General features: G+C 38.8%; 1 protein-coding gene across 3 annotated transcripts in view; it reads right to left on the bottom strand.

The window, feature by feature from the left end:
* SLC26A8 (solute carrier family 26 member 8) overlaps positions 1-17,081 on the bottom strand; it is an 84,484-nt gene that overhangs the window by 52,895 nt on the left and 14,508 nt on the right. For all 3 annotated transcript variants that reach the window (XM_019456902.2, XM_053905089.1, XM_019456901.2), the window contains exons 3-4: positions 12,500-12,639; positions 857-973 (exon numbers count right to left, since the gene is read on the bottom strand). In XM_019456902.2, coding sequence (XP_019312447.2) covers positions 857-973; positions 12,500-12,639 — 257 coding nt within the window. The remainder of the gene's footprint in view (positions 1-856; positions 974-12,499; positions 12,640-17,081) is intronic.

Here is a 17,081-nt window from a genome sequence, read left to right as displayed (position 1 = left end):
TCCAAATGTAAAATCAACACATAATGGATTTTAGTAAAGACGTGGGATATTGTCCTTAAAAAAGGCAGGGTAGCACTCTGCATCTAGGACAATGGGATGGTAACCAGCCTCAATATATAAACACATCTGGAGAAAAAGTGTGTCAGTCAAAATGGTCAAGGTTGCCTGGGTGGTCAGTCGTTCAGTGGGGAAGCGCAGGAAAAGGCACTTCACTAGGCAGCTATTGGCAATGCCCTTCCAACATTATTGGGCGTTTTGTATTTGATTGCTATGCCGGTTTACCTAGGTGAAGAAAATGTGCTGCTTCTATGACCTTCAACCAGTGTGGTGCCTGTAACAATCATTTCTAAATATAAATTAGGAGTCGGACTTTTGACTCAGGGAAGGGACGTGCTTATCCTTGGATTTGAATGCTTTGATTACTGTGGCAGCATTTTCTTACTGTAAATTATAAGCTAACACAACTATTAGAAAGTAGGCCCATGGACTTTGGTTATTAAAGGTCCAGATGAAAGATGGATGCACTCTAGGAATACTGGCAAAATTGCCTCTGAATCTTCCAGGTTGAGGGCAGTCAGATTTCAAACGTGTGGTAATTTCACCAAGGGAAGTACCTCCTGCCACTTAATTCCTTTGGGAAACAGCTCGCTGGCCGATTTGTCTGGAGGTGGCATTGATAATGACACACTGGAAGTGTTCAGTGTCTAAAATCTGAACACTGAAATGGATAGAATGTCCATCTTCTGCCTCCATTTTTTTGTACCTGAAACATAGTTTTAATTTGGGTTCTTGGCAATAAGGAAACGATTAAGACAGAGACTCTATCCACCTCCTGTGGTTCCAGTGCTGAACTCACCAATGGACATTTGATGACACGATCCAAAAATGACATAAATTACTGAAGAACAGAAAGCTGCGTAACAGACGTTGAGAGGAGGAATCAGCTGCCTTGCCAGCAAACTAAACGTCAGGGCTGAAAAACAAGATAATTTAAGTAAGCAAAGGTAGGCTGGCTTTTAAAAGCCACCCTGAATAAAAACTGTAAAGAATATTTAAAATAAAAACAATCCAGTATGTAGCTGACAGAGTGTGGGAACAATATCTCTGGATATAAGGCTCTTAATTAGCAGCTTTATCATCTCCTTTGATTCCTAGCTTCTACTTCTACTACATGCTTTTTACACCTCAATTCTAAATCAGAGGCTTAAACACCCTTCACTGCAAGGTCTTCATGCTAATCATGGAAAACAGACATCATAACAATGAGACCTCTAATTCCAACAGCTCAGAAGCAGCCCCTAGAAGCTAACTAGAAGCTAGTCTAGTTAGCAGAAGACCATGGGAATCCTCTAGGACTGGAAATAAAGCTGGAGAGCGAGGCAAGGATCCCACTTAACTGACATGATTCCAATTTGGTATGTGTTGTCTCTCTTCCATATGCCAATCACTCCAGTCTCTTCTTTCAGCTCCTTCTTCTATGCTTACTTTCTTTTCTTTTCTTTTTTTAAAGTTTATTTATTTTTCAGAGTGGGGGATGGGTAGAGAGAGAGAGGGGGACAGAGGAACCGAAGTGGGCTTTGCACTGGCAGCAGAGAGCCTGACATGGAGCTTGAACCCACGAACCTCAAGATCATGACCTGAGCCGAAGTTGGACACTTAACCGACTGAGCCACCCAGGTGCCCCTACTTTTTAAGAAGCACCATGAGAATTCGGAAGTTTTGAAGCAAATGGATTAACATGCATGGTGGCATCCTTTGATGTCTCAAGCCCACAGCTCCTGCCCTGAGGGCCTATCTTCAACTTACATCATTCTGTGTGCTCATCTGAATTCAGTTATGAGTTTAGTGAGCTGATTTAGTGTCTTAGACAAAACAAGGCTCTGTGTGTGTGTGTGTGTGTGTGTGTGTGTGTGTGTGTGTATAGAAGGTCAAACACATACAAAAATAGAGTATAATGAACTCCCATGTACCCATCACCTGCTTCAACAGTGGTCATCTCATGGCCAGTCTTGTCTCCTCTATTCCCTCACTCCTCTCCCACTCCATATTAGTTTGAAGCAAATCCAAGACATCAAATTATGTCATCTGCAGATATTTCAGTATATATCTTTAAAAGAAAACCCTCTTTTTTTTTTTTAAAGTAATCTTTATGCCCAACAAGGAGCTCAAACTCATGACCCTGAGATCAAGAGTCTCATGCTCTTACTGACTGAGCCAGCCAGGTGCCCCAAAAGCAAACCCTCTTTTAATTTAACTACAATACCATCATTATACCTAAGCAATTAATAATAGTCAGTGTTCAAATTTCCCTGCTTATCTCATAAATAGTTGTTGCAGTAGACAGCCCTTAAGATGATTTGCTCATTGCTATCCATGCCTTTGTGTGACCCCCACCCCCTCAGTGTGAGATGGACCTAGTAACTTACATCTAATAAACAGACTACAACAAAAATGGTAGGGTGTCACTTTTGAGAGTAGGTTGCAAGAAGACTGTGGCCTCTGTCTTGGTTGCTCTCTGACTCTGTCTCTTTCATCCAGGTCACCAGTTGCCAGACTTGGCTTCAAAGGGGTGTGACCAATGCAATTACACGGGCTCAGAAGGCTCCACACTTGGCTTAATACTCTATGACTATTTTGAAATTCTGAATAATTTTTGAACTAGGGGTTCCGCATGTCGTCGGCCCCTGCCAGCTGTCATGTTGTGAGGATACTCAAGCACTGATGGAGAGGCCCCCAAGGTGAGAAGCACATGAGGGAGCCTGAAGGCTGATCCTCCAGCCTCAGTAGAGCCTTGAGATGACTGACAGCTTGACTACAACCACGTGAAAAACCATAAGCCAAAGATATGGTGGGTTTGGGGGTGATCTTTAAAAAAAAGCATTTGCTGGGGCACCTGGGTGGCTCAGCCAGTTAAGCGTCCAACTCCTGATCTCTACTCAGGTCATGATCTCATGGTTCTTGAGATCGAGCCCCATGTCAGGCTCTGTGCTGACAGCATGGAGCCTGCTTGGAATTCTCTCTCTCTCCCTCTCACTCTCTCTGCTCCTGTCCCACTCCTCTCTCTCTCTGACTCTTTCTCTCAAAATAAATAAACATTTAAAAAAAGCCAAACTGTTTTCCAAATGGCTTTATAATTTACACTCCCACCAGCATTGTGTGACAGTTCCCATCAACTGCATCTGGGTTAGCATATGATAGTGTCAGATTTTAAATTTCAGTGTGTATGAGTTAGCATGTAACTCATTTAAATTTCACTTTTCACTGCATGGATTGTCAATAATATTGATCAATCTCATTGCGTTGTTTCCTTACAGATATGTGGGAGTATATATATTACAGATTTGAATCCTTTGTTGGGTGTATGTGTGACAAATATCTCTCTGATTCTGTGGTTCGCTTTTCAATCTTTATGTATCTTTGAATGAACAAGACTTTTACTTAATTTATTAATCTTTTCCTTTTAGGTGAGTGCTTCTTATATCTTGTTTAAGAAATTATTTTCTGCTTCAAGATCATGAAGACATCCACCTCCTAAATAATTCTAAAAAATATTTATTATTTTACCTTTCACATTTAGGTCTTTAATGTACCAGGAGGAGGTTTTTGTATATGGCATGGAGTAGAGATCTAAAAATTGTTTTTTCATATAAGTATCAGGTTGTTTCATATCATTCATCAAAAAGTTTATTTCTAGGGACACGTGGGTGGCTCGGTCAGTTAGGTGCCTGACTCTTGGTTTCAGATCAGGTCATGATTTCATGGTTCATGAGTTCTAGCCCCTCCATTGGCCTCTGCACTGATGTTATTGAGCCTGCTTGAAATTCTCTACATAAATAAATAAATAAATAAATAAATAAATAAATAAATACATAAATACATAAATAAATACATAAATAAATAAATAAAAATAAATAAATAAATAATTTTTAAAGCATTTTTCTATAGCGACACATCTGATATAAGCTAATATATATGCGTGTCTCTTTTCCGTTCCATTGGTCTAATAGTCTATTTCTGCAATACCACAGCCTTACTATCTTGTAGTAATTAGTTTAGTAATAATTTTGGTGTTAGTAATGGCCTATTTTTATTGTGAAATGTAATGCACATATATAAAGTGCATTAAAACAGATTTTGAGCTGAATAAATACTCATAAAACAAACACCTTTGTTATCACCACCCCAGTATTTGATTACAATTCCATCTATCCCCACAAAAGTATTCATTATTTTGATTTTTGTGACAATACTTTCTTTGCTTTTCTTTATAGTTTTACCACTAGTGTACAGATGGAGTTATTACACTGAATACAATTTTTATTTCTGCTCTTTTGCTCCGTATTATATATATGACAGACTTCCATGTTGGGGTGAGTTGCTTGAGACTGCCCATGTTTCTTCTGTGTATTCCAATATATGCATATATGAGTGTTTGTTTATTCTGTCCACTTTTAATGAACATTATCTTAAATATTATAACTTTATATTAAGTCTTGATAATTGGAGGAGCAAGTCCTCCCATGTTGCTTTTCTCCAAAGAATTTGACCATTCTTGGCTTTTGAATTTACATATACATCTTAGAATCTTCTTAAAATGTTCCATTAAAAAATGGATTTACATTAAAATTATAATGAATCTATAAAACTTATTTTGAGAGAGCTGAGATCTTTAAATATTGAGTTTTCTTTTTTTTTATGTTTTATTTTATATTTGAGAAACAGAGACAGACAGACAGAGCGTGAGCAGGGGAGGGGCAGAGAGACTGAGACAGACTCTGAAGCAGGCTCCAGGCTCCAAGCTGTCAGCACAGAGCCAGATGCAGGGCTCAAACTCATGAGCAGTGAGATCATGACCTGAGCCAAAGTCAGACACTTAACCAACTGACCCACCCAGGCACCCCTAAATATTCAATCTTCTAACCCATGAACATGTTATATTTCAATTAATTTCCATTAACTTAATTAATTAATATTACTCAGTAAAGTTGTATAATTTCTCTAAATGGGTATTACACATCTTTTCTTAGTTTCATTATAATTTACTTCATATTTATTATGCTTTGGTAAATGGCATCTTTTTAAAAATTTCACTTCTTGTTTCCTGCAGGTATATAGAAATATAATTGATTTTTATATGCTGATCTTGTATCCAGCAACCTTGACAAAATCTCATTAATTCTATTAATTTATTTGTAGATTGTTTTCTTCATTAAAAATTATCGTCTATGAATAATGAAGTTTTATTTCTTCCTTTACAATCCTTACACCTTATATTTCTTTTTCCTACTTTAATACACTATGAATTCCAGTATAATGTTGAATAGCTCCTATTTACTCTTGATAAGCAACATATAGCATAAAGAGAAAGCCTTTTGAAATGTAGGGTTTCAAATAATTTACCAATACAAGGAAGTTAGAGAATTACTTGGTAAGTGCCTGAGAACTAAGTGATCTAGTCTCAGGTAAGCTTAGGCTGTGGAGAAATAAAGGGAAACCAAGTTTCCAAACTTTCCAACACTTTAACATTTTTTTAAATTTTGAGCTAGTTTTAGACTTACAGAAAGTTACAAAAATAATAGAGAGTTTCCATATATCCCTTACCTAGCATCTCTTGATGTTAACATTTTTTATAGTCTTGGTATAATTATCAGAATCAGGGAATTAACATTACAAATTAACTAAAGACTTAATTTGAATCTCATCACCGTTTTCTCACTAATTTCCTTTTTCTGTTCCACGACTCTATCCAGAGTCCCACATTGTATTTGGTTATTATTTCTCCTTACCCTGCAATCTGTAATAGTTCCTCAGTCTTTGTCTTTCTGGACTTTGACGCTTTGAAAGAGTATTAATAGATCAGTTATTTTGTCAAATGCCTCTCATTTTGGGGTAGTCTTTAGGTTTCCTCATGAGTGTACTAAGGTTACACATTTTTGGCGAGAATGCTACAGACCTCATCTGTTGTGTCCTTCTTAGTGCATCATATCACAGGATTCATGATCTCTAAATGCCTTACTGTTGGTGATATAGCATTGGTTGTTTCAAGTTGTTTCTCCCAGATTCTCTAATGTAGAGTAGTGGAGTAGTTAACAAATATCTTTAGGAAGATACTTTGAAACTATGCAAATCTCTACATAATTTGCAAGCTTTCACCCACTAATTTTAACATCAGTTAGTGGATTTTATCATGACAATTATGACTGTGGTGTTTCCCTAATGGTGATTTTGTATTTTCTTTTACATTTATAAATTGGAATTCTACTATGAGGAAGATCTAGCAGTTTTTATCTATCTATCTATTTATTTAATTTTTTAAAAGATTTTATTTTTTTAAGTGTATTTATTTATTTTGAGAGAGAGCACAAGCAAGGGAGGAGCAGAGAGAGGGGGAGAGAGAAAATCCCAAGCAAGATCTGCACTGTCAGTGCAGAGCCCGACATGGGGCTCAAACCCACAGTCTGTGAGATCATAACCTGAGCTGAACTCAAGAGTCAGACACTTAACCAAGTGGGCCACCTAGGTGCCCCCTAAAAGATTTTATTTTTAAGTAATCTCTACACCTAACACGGGGCTCAAACTCACAACCCCAAGATCAAGAGTCACATGCTCTACCAACTGAGCCAGCCGGGCACCCCTAGCACTTTTTAAATAAGTTCTTCACCGTGAAGTACTTTTGTTTCATTTGAGAAAATCATTAAATGTCAGGTACTACCTATTCAAATGTAAGTAAAACTTTTGAATTATTTACACTACAAATTATTCCATTATTCACACTACTTAAAATAATACACAATCTCTCAGCCAGTTAGCAAGAGTTGCTCAGATTCATGCATTTATATAGTCATGTGATCATTATTATTCCACAAAGATCTTGAGTACCCACTATGTGTTAGATACTGTGCTGGGTACTAGGTATACTTACATGTCCTAATGCCATTCTTCTTTTGGTATGAAATTACACTGATGATTTGGTAATTTAGCAATGAGACATCCACAACTTTGACCATAAATAAAGGACCTTTCATAAGTGGCAGTGGGTAGAAGGCTCACAGTTAAAGAATCAGTGCCAAGAGTTCAGGTCTCTCATTGCAGCCCCACAGGAATGCTCTAGAGACTTTCTGATATTTTCCTGGAAGTGAAGGTACTCACATGAATGGATCATTTTGGTTTACAGCCGCCACATAGAAATTTGAAAAGGTACTCCTTTATTCCAGGAATGCAAGGCTAATTCAATATTTAAATATCAATGTAATCTACCATATTAATGGTCTAAAGAGAAAAATCACATGGTCATATCAATAATACAGAAAAAGCATTTGACAAAATACAACATCCACTCATGATAAAAATTCTCAGTGAACTAGAATAGAATGGAAAATTCCTCCACCTAATAAAGGGCATCTACAAAAATCCTACAGCTAACATCATACTTAATGGTGAGAGATTGAATGTTTTCCGTCCGAAGATCAGCAACATGTCAAAAATATCTATTCTCACCACTCTTATTCAACACAGAGTACATATAAGTCTTAGTCAGTACAATAAGCAAGAGAAAGTCATAAAAGCCATTCAGATTAGAAAGAAACACAACTGTCCCTATTTACAGATGACATGATTATCAATGTAGTAAGTCCCAAGGGATCTACAAAAGATTCTTGGAACTAATAAATGAGTTACAGGACACAAGGTGAATAGACAAATCAATTGTATTTCTATATGCAAACAATGAATAATTGGAAACCAAACACGTTTTTAATCGCCACACAGAGTATCTCCAAAATGAAACACTCAGTCTAATTCTAACAGCAAATGGGCAGGATCTGTATGCTGAAAACTCCAAATGCTAATGAAAGAAATCAAGGAAAACGAAAGTAAATGGAGAGACATACTGTGATCATGAACTGGAAACTCAATATAATAAAGACATCAATTATCCCCAAAGTGATCTATGGACTTAATGCAGCAGCTATCAAAATCTCCATAGGGTTTTTTGGTAGGTTAAACAAGCTGATTCTAAAAATTATATAAAATAGCTAAAACAGCTTTGAAAAAGAACAAAATTGGAAGGATCACACTATCCAATTTTAAGACTCATTATAAAGACAGAATAATCAAGACATGGTATTGGTAAAGGGATAGACAAGTAGATCAATGGGACAGAATAGAAAGTCCAGAAATAGACATACAAAAATATGGCTCTTTGATCTTTGACAAAAGTGCAAAAACAATTCATTTAAGGATAGTCTTTAAAAATCATGTTGAAAACACAACAAAAAATAAAGCTTGACCTAAACTTCACACTTTATGTAAAGATTAACTCAAAATGGATCATGGATCTAAATGTAAAACATAAAGCTATAAGTCTTTTAGAAAAAAACATAAAAGAAAATCTTTGTGACCTGGGGATTAGGTGTAAAGTTCTTACATACAGTAGGAAATTCATAATCCATAAAAGGAAAAAAAATGGATAAACTGGACTTATTAAAATTAAAACCTTTTGTCCTGTCAAAGACACTCTCAAGAGAAAAAAAAGATAAGCTACACACTGAGGAAAACTATTTGCAAATTGTATGTATGACAAAAGATTGGTATCTAGAATACATAAAGAAGTCTCAAAAATTAACAATAAGAAAAGAGAATTTTTTTTTTCAATTAAAAAATGGGCAAAGGACTTGAACAGGCACTTCACCGAAGAGATTATGAGGATGGTGAATACGAACATGAAAAGATGTTCAACCCCATCAGCCATTAGGGAAATACAAATTAAAACCACAATGAGATCTCACTACATACCTCTTTTAATGGCTACAAGAAAAAATACTAAAAACTAGTCCTCATCAAAATTGAGAATTTTGCTCTGTAAATACTCTGAAAAGACAGGCTACAGATTGGGAGAAATTATCTGCAAAACACAAAAGACAAAGGACTAATATCTAGACTATAAATAACTCTTGAACCTCAACAGTGAAAATGCAAACAATCCAATTAGAACATGAGCAAAAGACAAGAGCCATTTCATTAAAATATTTAGGTGAGTAAATTAGCATACGAAAAAATGTTAAACATCATTGGCCATTAGGGAAATGCAAACTGAAACCACAAGAGACCTCACCACATCCCTACTAAAATGGCTAAAATAAAAAGTAGTGACAAATGCTAGTGGGAATGCAGAGCAACTGTATCAGAGATTGCTGGTAGGAACATAAAATGATACAACCATTCTAGGAAATAGCTTGGCAATTACTTAAAACTCTAAACCTGTAACTACCGTACAATCCCATAATTGTGCTCCTGGACGATTATCCCAGAGAAAAGAAGACTATGTTCATTAACCTACACACAAATGTTTCATAGCAGCTATATTTGTAATAGCCAAAAACTTGAAAATGATCCAGATGTACTTTAAGGGTAAATGTTTAAATAAGATGTGGTGCGGGGTGCCTGGGTGGCTCATCAGTTAAGTGTCCAACTTTGGCTCAGGTCATGATCCACAGTTTGCGGGTTCCAGCCCTGCATCAAGCTCTGTGCCTGACAGCTCAGAGCCTGGAGCCTGCTATGGATTCTGTGTCTCCCTCTCTCTCTGTCCCTCCCACCCTCACACTCTGTCTCTGTCTCTGTGTCTCTCTCAAAAATAAATAAACATTAAAAATTTATTTTTTTTATTTAAAAAAAATTTTTTTTAACGTTTATTTATTTTTGAGACAGAGAGAGACAGAGCATGAACGGGGGAGGGTCAGAGAGAGGGAGAAACAGAATCCGAAACAGGCTATAGGCTGTCAGCACAGAGCCCGATGCGGGGCTCGAACTCACGGACCGCGAGATCGTGACCTGAGCCGAAGTCGGCCACTCAACCGACTGAGCCACCCAGGTGCCCCAAACATTAAAAATTTTTAAATAAACTGTGGTGCATCCATACCATGGAATACTACTCAGCAATAAAAAAAAGGAATAAACTATTGATACATACAACAACCTAGATGAATCTCCAGAGAATTAAGATGGGGGGAGGGGGAAGGCAATCTCAAAGAGTTACATACTATATGACCCTATTTATGTAACTTTCTCAAAGTGACAACATTCTAGAAAAGAACAGTTTAGTGGTTTCCAGGGTTAAGGAGGGGATGGGGGCAAGGGGTAAGTGGGGGTAACTATAGAAGGGAAACATGAGGGACGCCTGGATGGCTCATTTGGTTGAGCATCTGACAACTGATTTTGGCTCCGGGTCATGATCCCAAGGTTGTAGGATCGGGCCTTGCATTGGGCTCTGCACTGAGCTCAGAGCCTGCTTAAGAGTCTTTCACTCTCTCTCTCTCTCTCTCTCTCCCTCTCCCTTTGCCCCTCTCCCCCGCTCGCAATCTCTCTCTCAAAAAATAAAACAAAACCAAAACCAAAACAAAACAAAACAACCTTAAAAATAAAGGGCAACATGAGGGATCCTTGTGCTGGTGGAAATAAATAAAAAATACAGACAATATAAAATGAAGGGTGTGGAGGAACTAGAATTCTCATACCTTGCTGGTCGGAATGTAAAATGGCAGGTACAGCCACTCAGGTACATAGATTGACAGTTTCTTATAAAGTTAAACACACACCTACCACATGACCAACCATATCACCTTAGAGAGATGAGAGCTATGTTTACATAAAAACCTGTGCCTGGGGTGCCTGGATGGCTCAGTCAGTTAAGCATCAGTTTCTTGATGTCGGCTCAAATCACGATCTTGGTTCGTGAGATTGAGCTCCTAGTCAGCCTCTGTGCTGACAGCATGGAGCATGCTTGGGATTCTCTGATTCTCTCTCTCCCTCTTTCTCTGCTCCTTCCCCCGCCCCCCACAAAATAAATAAGTAAACATTTTTTAAAAACCACCTGTACCTGAATGTCCATGGCAACTTTATTTTTGACAACCAAAAACTGGAAACAAAATATCTATCAATAAGTAAATAAATAAATAAACAAACCATCCTATGGACTGTTACTCAGTCCAGCCATCCTATGGACTATTACTCAGCAATGAAAAGGAACAAGCTATTGATGCATATTACAGTTTGCATCAATTTCAAAGACATCATGCTGAATTCAAGAAGCCAGCCTTTAAAAGTTATATACTGCATGAATCCATTTACATGATATTCTCAAAAAGGCAAAACTATGGTGATAGAGAACAGATTAGTGGCTGCCAGGGGAGGATGTGACTTAAAGAGGCGGCATAAGAGCATTTGGGGGCTGATGGAACTGTTCTGGATCTTCACTGTGGTGGTAGTTACAGAAATCCATACATGTGTTTAAATTTATAGAACTGAACACCAAAAGGAAAAAAGTCAATTTTACTGCAGGGTAATTAATTATTTAAAAAGGGATCCCTTTGGGGGGCGCCTGGGTGGCTCAGTCAGTTAAGCGTCAGACTTCAGCTCAGGTCATGATCTCACGGTTCGTGGGTTCGAACCCTGTGTCAGGCTCTGTGCTGATAGCTCAGAGCCTGGAGCCTGCTTCGGATTCCGTGTCTCCCTCTCTCTCTGCCCCTCCCCTGCTCATGCTCTGTCTCTCAAAAATAAATAAATGTTAAAAAATTTTTTTTTTTAATTAAAAGGGATCCCTTTTCTTCAATGATCAGCCTTGTGCCACATTTGGATGTCCGGTACCTACCACTTGCTCCTTTGCTTGGCCTCTTTGTGCTTTGCACAACCTGTATGATCACAGGATTCAATCCTACCTGGCTGGCTCCAGAAAAATAGAGAAATAGTATTTAAACAATACTACGTAGGGAATTGCGTGGTACTCTGAGTAAAGAATGAATACAATCTTTTCACTTTCTCTGTGGATAAATTTGATGTTGGGTTCACTTTCCAGTTGTTTCTTTGGAAACCTGGTAATGGTGGAATGTCAGCTGTGTTCCCAGCTAATGCTGGTTATGGTAAAAATGAGCCCAATTAGTCTACTATACCTGGACCAAGAAGACTGGTCCAGAACAATAAATACCCAGTGGGAATCCCTAGTTTTGGGCTTCTTGGAGCACAATAACTCTTGTAATGGGGCATGCCATTTGTGGGACTCTGGAAGCAACAGATAAGAGAATGACAAGAGATGTTGGTTCTATTTGGGAAATGAGGCTTCTAAAACCCAGATAGCTCCCATACTTATCCTCCACCTTCTTAAGAAAAACTAATGCCCACTGAGGTCTATTGTAGCTGTGTGAACATGAAATAACTAGTCAAGCAAAAAAAACACAAAAAACAAAACAAAACAAAACAAAAAAATGACCATTGAATGGGCATTGCAAATAATCTGGAAGATATTTATAGCTCTAAACTGAATCTTTTGGAACCATGCTGGAAGAGTTCGAAATCTGGCTGGTAAGGGAAGAAATGATAATAATGTGAGTGGAACTCACCTATTTTTTTTTTTTTTTTTTCTATTCGCCTAGCAAAGTAAATTGTTTAATCTGGGTAAGCAGACAAGGCCTGATAGGTTGTGGGTGAAAAGGCTTTGTATCTTCCTTACCTTGGGGAACTTGCACAAGGCCAACACTTATACCGGCAAGTAGGTCTCCGAGAAGCCAATCCTTGAATCGGTACAAACACATCCACTCCAGGAAGGGAAAGATCGTTAGCATGCATCTTAGGAACTTGTGCCATGAGCAGCTGCGAGAAAGAACAGAGACTTGATTCGGTTTTCCGAAGAAAAAGCCCGCATAGCCAAGAAAAGGCACAGTGCGTCGTTCTTCCCATACAGCAGAGTTTCTTGTCAGCACTGTTGATGTTCTGACAAGCCAGGCTAGATGACTCTTTGTTGTGGGACCGTCCTGTGCACTGCAGGATGTTTAGCAGCATCCTTGGGCCTCTACCCACCAGATGCCAATAGCATGCCCTCCTCAACTCGTGACAAGCAAAAAAAAGTCTCTAAACATTGCCAAATGTTCCCTCGGGGACGAAATTGCCTCTGGTTGGGAACCAAATGCCATACATATGACAAGAACTCAGCCTTATAGTCTAGCATACAAAACAGGATGTTTGGAAAGAATTAAACCTAGAAACTTTCTAGTAGAAAAATGGACTGTTATTGCTTTCTCTTGATAAGCACAGTGTTTTGAGATGTGATATTGATGGAAACCAGGGGCAATTAACACATCCGTGTCATTCCATATGCTTTTTTTTTTTTTTTTACTGAAAATTAACTATATTTGGTTTTGATCTGTAGTATGTCGAAATTTATAGAAAATATAGGCAATGGAGGGGCGCCTGGGTGGCTCAGTTGGTTAAGTGTCAGATTTTGATGGAGGTCATGATCTCGTGGTTTGTGAGTTCAAGCCCCGCATCCTGTGTGCCGTCAGTACAGAGCCTGCTTCAGATCCTCTGTCTGCCTTTCTCTCTGCCTATTCCCCCACCTCTCTCTCTCTACCTCTCTCAAAAATAAGTAAATATTAAAGAAGAAGAAGAAGAAGAAGAAGAAGAAGAAGAAGAAGAAGAAGAAGAAGAAAATGTAGTGGATGGAATCCTGTGCTTTAGGAGTTAGCTATGTAAAGAAAAGGCATTAAAATAAAGCTTTATTGGGGCGCCTGGGTGGCTCAGTCGGTTAAGTGGCCGACTTCGGCTCAGGTCATGATCTCACGGTCTGTGGGTTCGAGCCCCGCGTCAGGCTCTGTGCTGAAAGCTCAGAGCCTGGAGCCTGTTTCAGATTCTGTGTCTCCCTCTCTCTGACCCTTCCCCATTCATGCTCTGTCTCTCTCTGTCTCAAAAATAAATAAATGTTAAAAAAAAAATTAAAAAAATAAATAAATAAAATAAAGCTTTATTATCCTTTAACCTAGTGGACATCAATCAGAAACAATTTTGTCATTCAGGGGTCATTTGGCAATGTCTGGAGACATTTTTAATTGTCAACAACTCAGGGAGGGGGTGCTATTGGTAGGCAGTGAGTAGAGGCCAGGGATGTTGCTAAACATCCTTCAGTGCATAGGACAACCCCCCACAGGAAACAATGTTCTGGTCCAAAGTGTTAATGATGCTGAGATTGAGAAAACCCACTTTAACTTTTATTTTACTTATTTATTTTTAAATGTTTATTTATTTATTTATTTTGAGAGACAGGGAGAGAGTGTGGGGGAGGGGCAGAGAGAAGAAAAAGAGAATCCCAAGTAGGCTCCGCACCATCAGTGTCAAGCCTGATGCAGGGCTTGATCTCAGGAACAATGAAATCATGACCTGGGCTAAAATCAAGAGTCAGACGCTTAACAGACTGAGCCACCAGGAGCCCTTTATTTATTTTTAAAATAAATTGATTAATCTACCTCCCTGGAAATACTTTTTCTAAAGTAGGCTTCACGCTCAGCCCAGAACCCAACACAGGGCTTGAACTCATGACCCTAAGACCCGAGCTGAGCTCAAGAGTCAGATGGTTAACCAACTGAGCCGCTCAGGCACCCCTAATACTTAGATCATCTAAAACAGCAGAATCGTTGTGAATCAATCAGTCGCTCAGCTAATCAGTCAGCCAGTTTATTTATTTTTGAGAGAGAGAGACAGACAGAGGGTGAGCAGGGAAGGGACACAGAAAGAGGGGGACACAGAATCTGCAGCAGGCTCCAGGCTCTGAGCTGTCAGCACAGAGCCCGACACAGGGCTCTAACTCATGAACCAGGAGATCATGACCTGAGCCGAAGTCAGATGCTTAACCACCTGAGCCACCCAGGCGCCCCAAAACTAATTTAGTTTTAAATTGCTCTTTGCTGCTTATATTTTAGTGTGGGCTGAAAGCAAAATGTATGAAGGTTTTCCATGTGTGCGCTATAGTTGGATAGCTGAGATTTGACTATAGTAACAAATATAACTTTAGTGTATGCAAGGCTAAAATGTGTGCTTAGAAAGAATTTCACATGTTTGATTCCCACAACTATGAGCCTCACTTTCCCTAAGGTAATTAAGACCAACTAAGTGTAAGTGACTTTTCCAAGGTCGCAGTAGTGTGGGCAGAGCTGGGGCTATAAACCACCGGGTCTTCTGATTTCTACTTCCGTGTTCTGTACACTCTATTACCACCACAATTCCTACTGACAGCTATTGAATTCTGTTTGGGAGCCAGGAACAAGACCATTGGTTTGGAAGGAACATCACATTGCTATTTTTATGAGAGTCCCTGGATGTTAGGCAGGTGCACACAGTGTGCTCTCTCCAATTATAGCCCCCAAAGGGGAGAGCAGAGCATGTCACTGGGACAATTTGTTTCTTCATCCGGTCCAGTCTCTCCTTCTCTCCATATGCCACTTGGCAGAAGACAAGCCACTGTAGGCAGAGTCATCAAAGCTCATTAGCATGGAAAAAAAAAATACACAGGACCTCGAATGACAAGGCTCTAAAACTGAAAGAAAATCAAGGAAGGAGCTAGAGGAATAGGAATTAAAGCCAGTGGGGGAAACAGTATAAGCATTTCAACATGAACCTGGATTTGACTTAAGGCATCATTAAAGTGAGGAATGTAAGAGTCATTGTGAAAGCACACTCCCTTGACAACAAAGGGAGTATTTGTGGTTGCTAATAAAAAGGGAGAAAATGAGGAAAGAGATGAGGTTTTCTGTAAAAGAGGTAGAGTTCAAAGATTTTTTTAAAACTAAAAACCCCCACCCATATAGTGTTTTCTATTTGGTAGGTGCCTTACAAATACTCTTTAAATCCTCACAATCCCCTTATCAAGTAGCCGTAAGCATCATCCTCATTTTTACAGATGAGGAAACTGAGGCAAAGTAGGGTTGGAGAGCTTACCTAATGTCACACAGTTGGGAAGCAGCAGAATTGGGATTCAAAACCAGGCAATCTGGCCTCTGAGTCTTGCTCTTAACCACGGAGCTGTGCTACCTTTCACGTTAAAACCCAGAAGTGGATATAACTGTACATTTTAGAAGTAGGGAGTAAGACAAAAGCCCATGGGAGGCAGAATTGATCAGATTTAAGTGTCTAAGGATAGGGCAGGTGGAGGGGAGTTAGGCTGAAATTTCTTTGATTGAAACTTTTAAAAAAATTTTTTATTTAAAAAAAATTTTTTAATGTTTATTTATTTATTGTGTGTGTGTGTGTGTGTGTGTGAGAGAGAGAGAGAGAGAGAGCGAGCAAGAGAGCAAGCCAGCTGCACTGTCAGCACAGAGCTCAATGGGGAGCTTGAACTCAAACTCTGAGATCATGACCTGAGCCGAAAGCAAGACCTCAACTGACTGAGCCACCCATGCCTCTTTGGTCATACATTTTTGTGATGAAGTATAAGTCAGGAAAAGACTCTTATTTTGTAGAGACAAAGCCAATGTGCCCCCAATCTCCTTCTTTGACATATGACCTCTGACCCATCAGGAGCAAAGAACATGAGAGTAGTGATGTAGGACTAGGGAGGGTCTCTGAGACTACAACTTGCAAAAGGCAGGATATGGACAAAGGAGAAGGCCTCAATAAGGAAGGTCTACAATTGGGCTGCATGGAGGCCTTTCTTTTTTGTCACCCAACACATGCCAATAGTAGTGATAAATCAAGGGATGAGAGGGACTGAAAATCCCAAGTATGAGTGAGAACAACTTGAATAATTAGGGCTAATACTATGATATAGGTCACAAAGGGTCCTTAACCTGAGGTCTATGGACCCCCAAGGGGTCTATGGATAGAATTTGTAGAGGTTTACGAACTTAGGAAAAATTCTATCTTTGTTTTCGTTACCTCCTAACTGAAATTTAGCATTTCCTTCAATTATGAACATTGACAGCAAACCACTATAGTATCAGCAGAACCTGACTTTGTCACTAATAGAAATCACAATATTTTCATATTACACTAAAATTGCTGCAGAGATCATAAAACATCATTTATTTCATCACTACTTTGAAATTATGGCAGTTACTAGATCCACATTATTAAATAACATAATAGTGGTATTTTTTCTATTCTGAGAACTGTATTTCAACTGGTTTCCTTTATAATCCTATGTATTTTATGCATTAAAAAATATTCTGGGGGTGCCTGGGTGGCTCAGTCTGTTGAGCGTTCAACTTTGGCTCAGGTCATGATCTCGCTGTTTGTGAGTTCGAGCCCCGAATCCGACTCTGTGCTGA

The sequence above is a fragment of the Panthera pardus genome, unplaced genomic scaffold, assembly GCF_024362965.1.
Source record: "Panthera pardus isolate Hobbes unplaced genomic scaffold, ASM2436296v1 HiC_scaffold_17, whole genome shotgun sequence".
NCBI lineage: Eukaryota > Metazoa > Chordata > Mammalia > Carnivora > Felidae > Panthera > Panthera pardus.
Note: the sequence above shows the minus strand (reverse complement) of the source record. Positions and strands in the feature narration are given on the sequence as shown.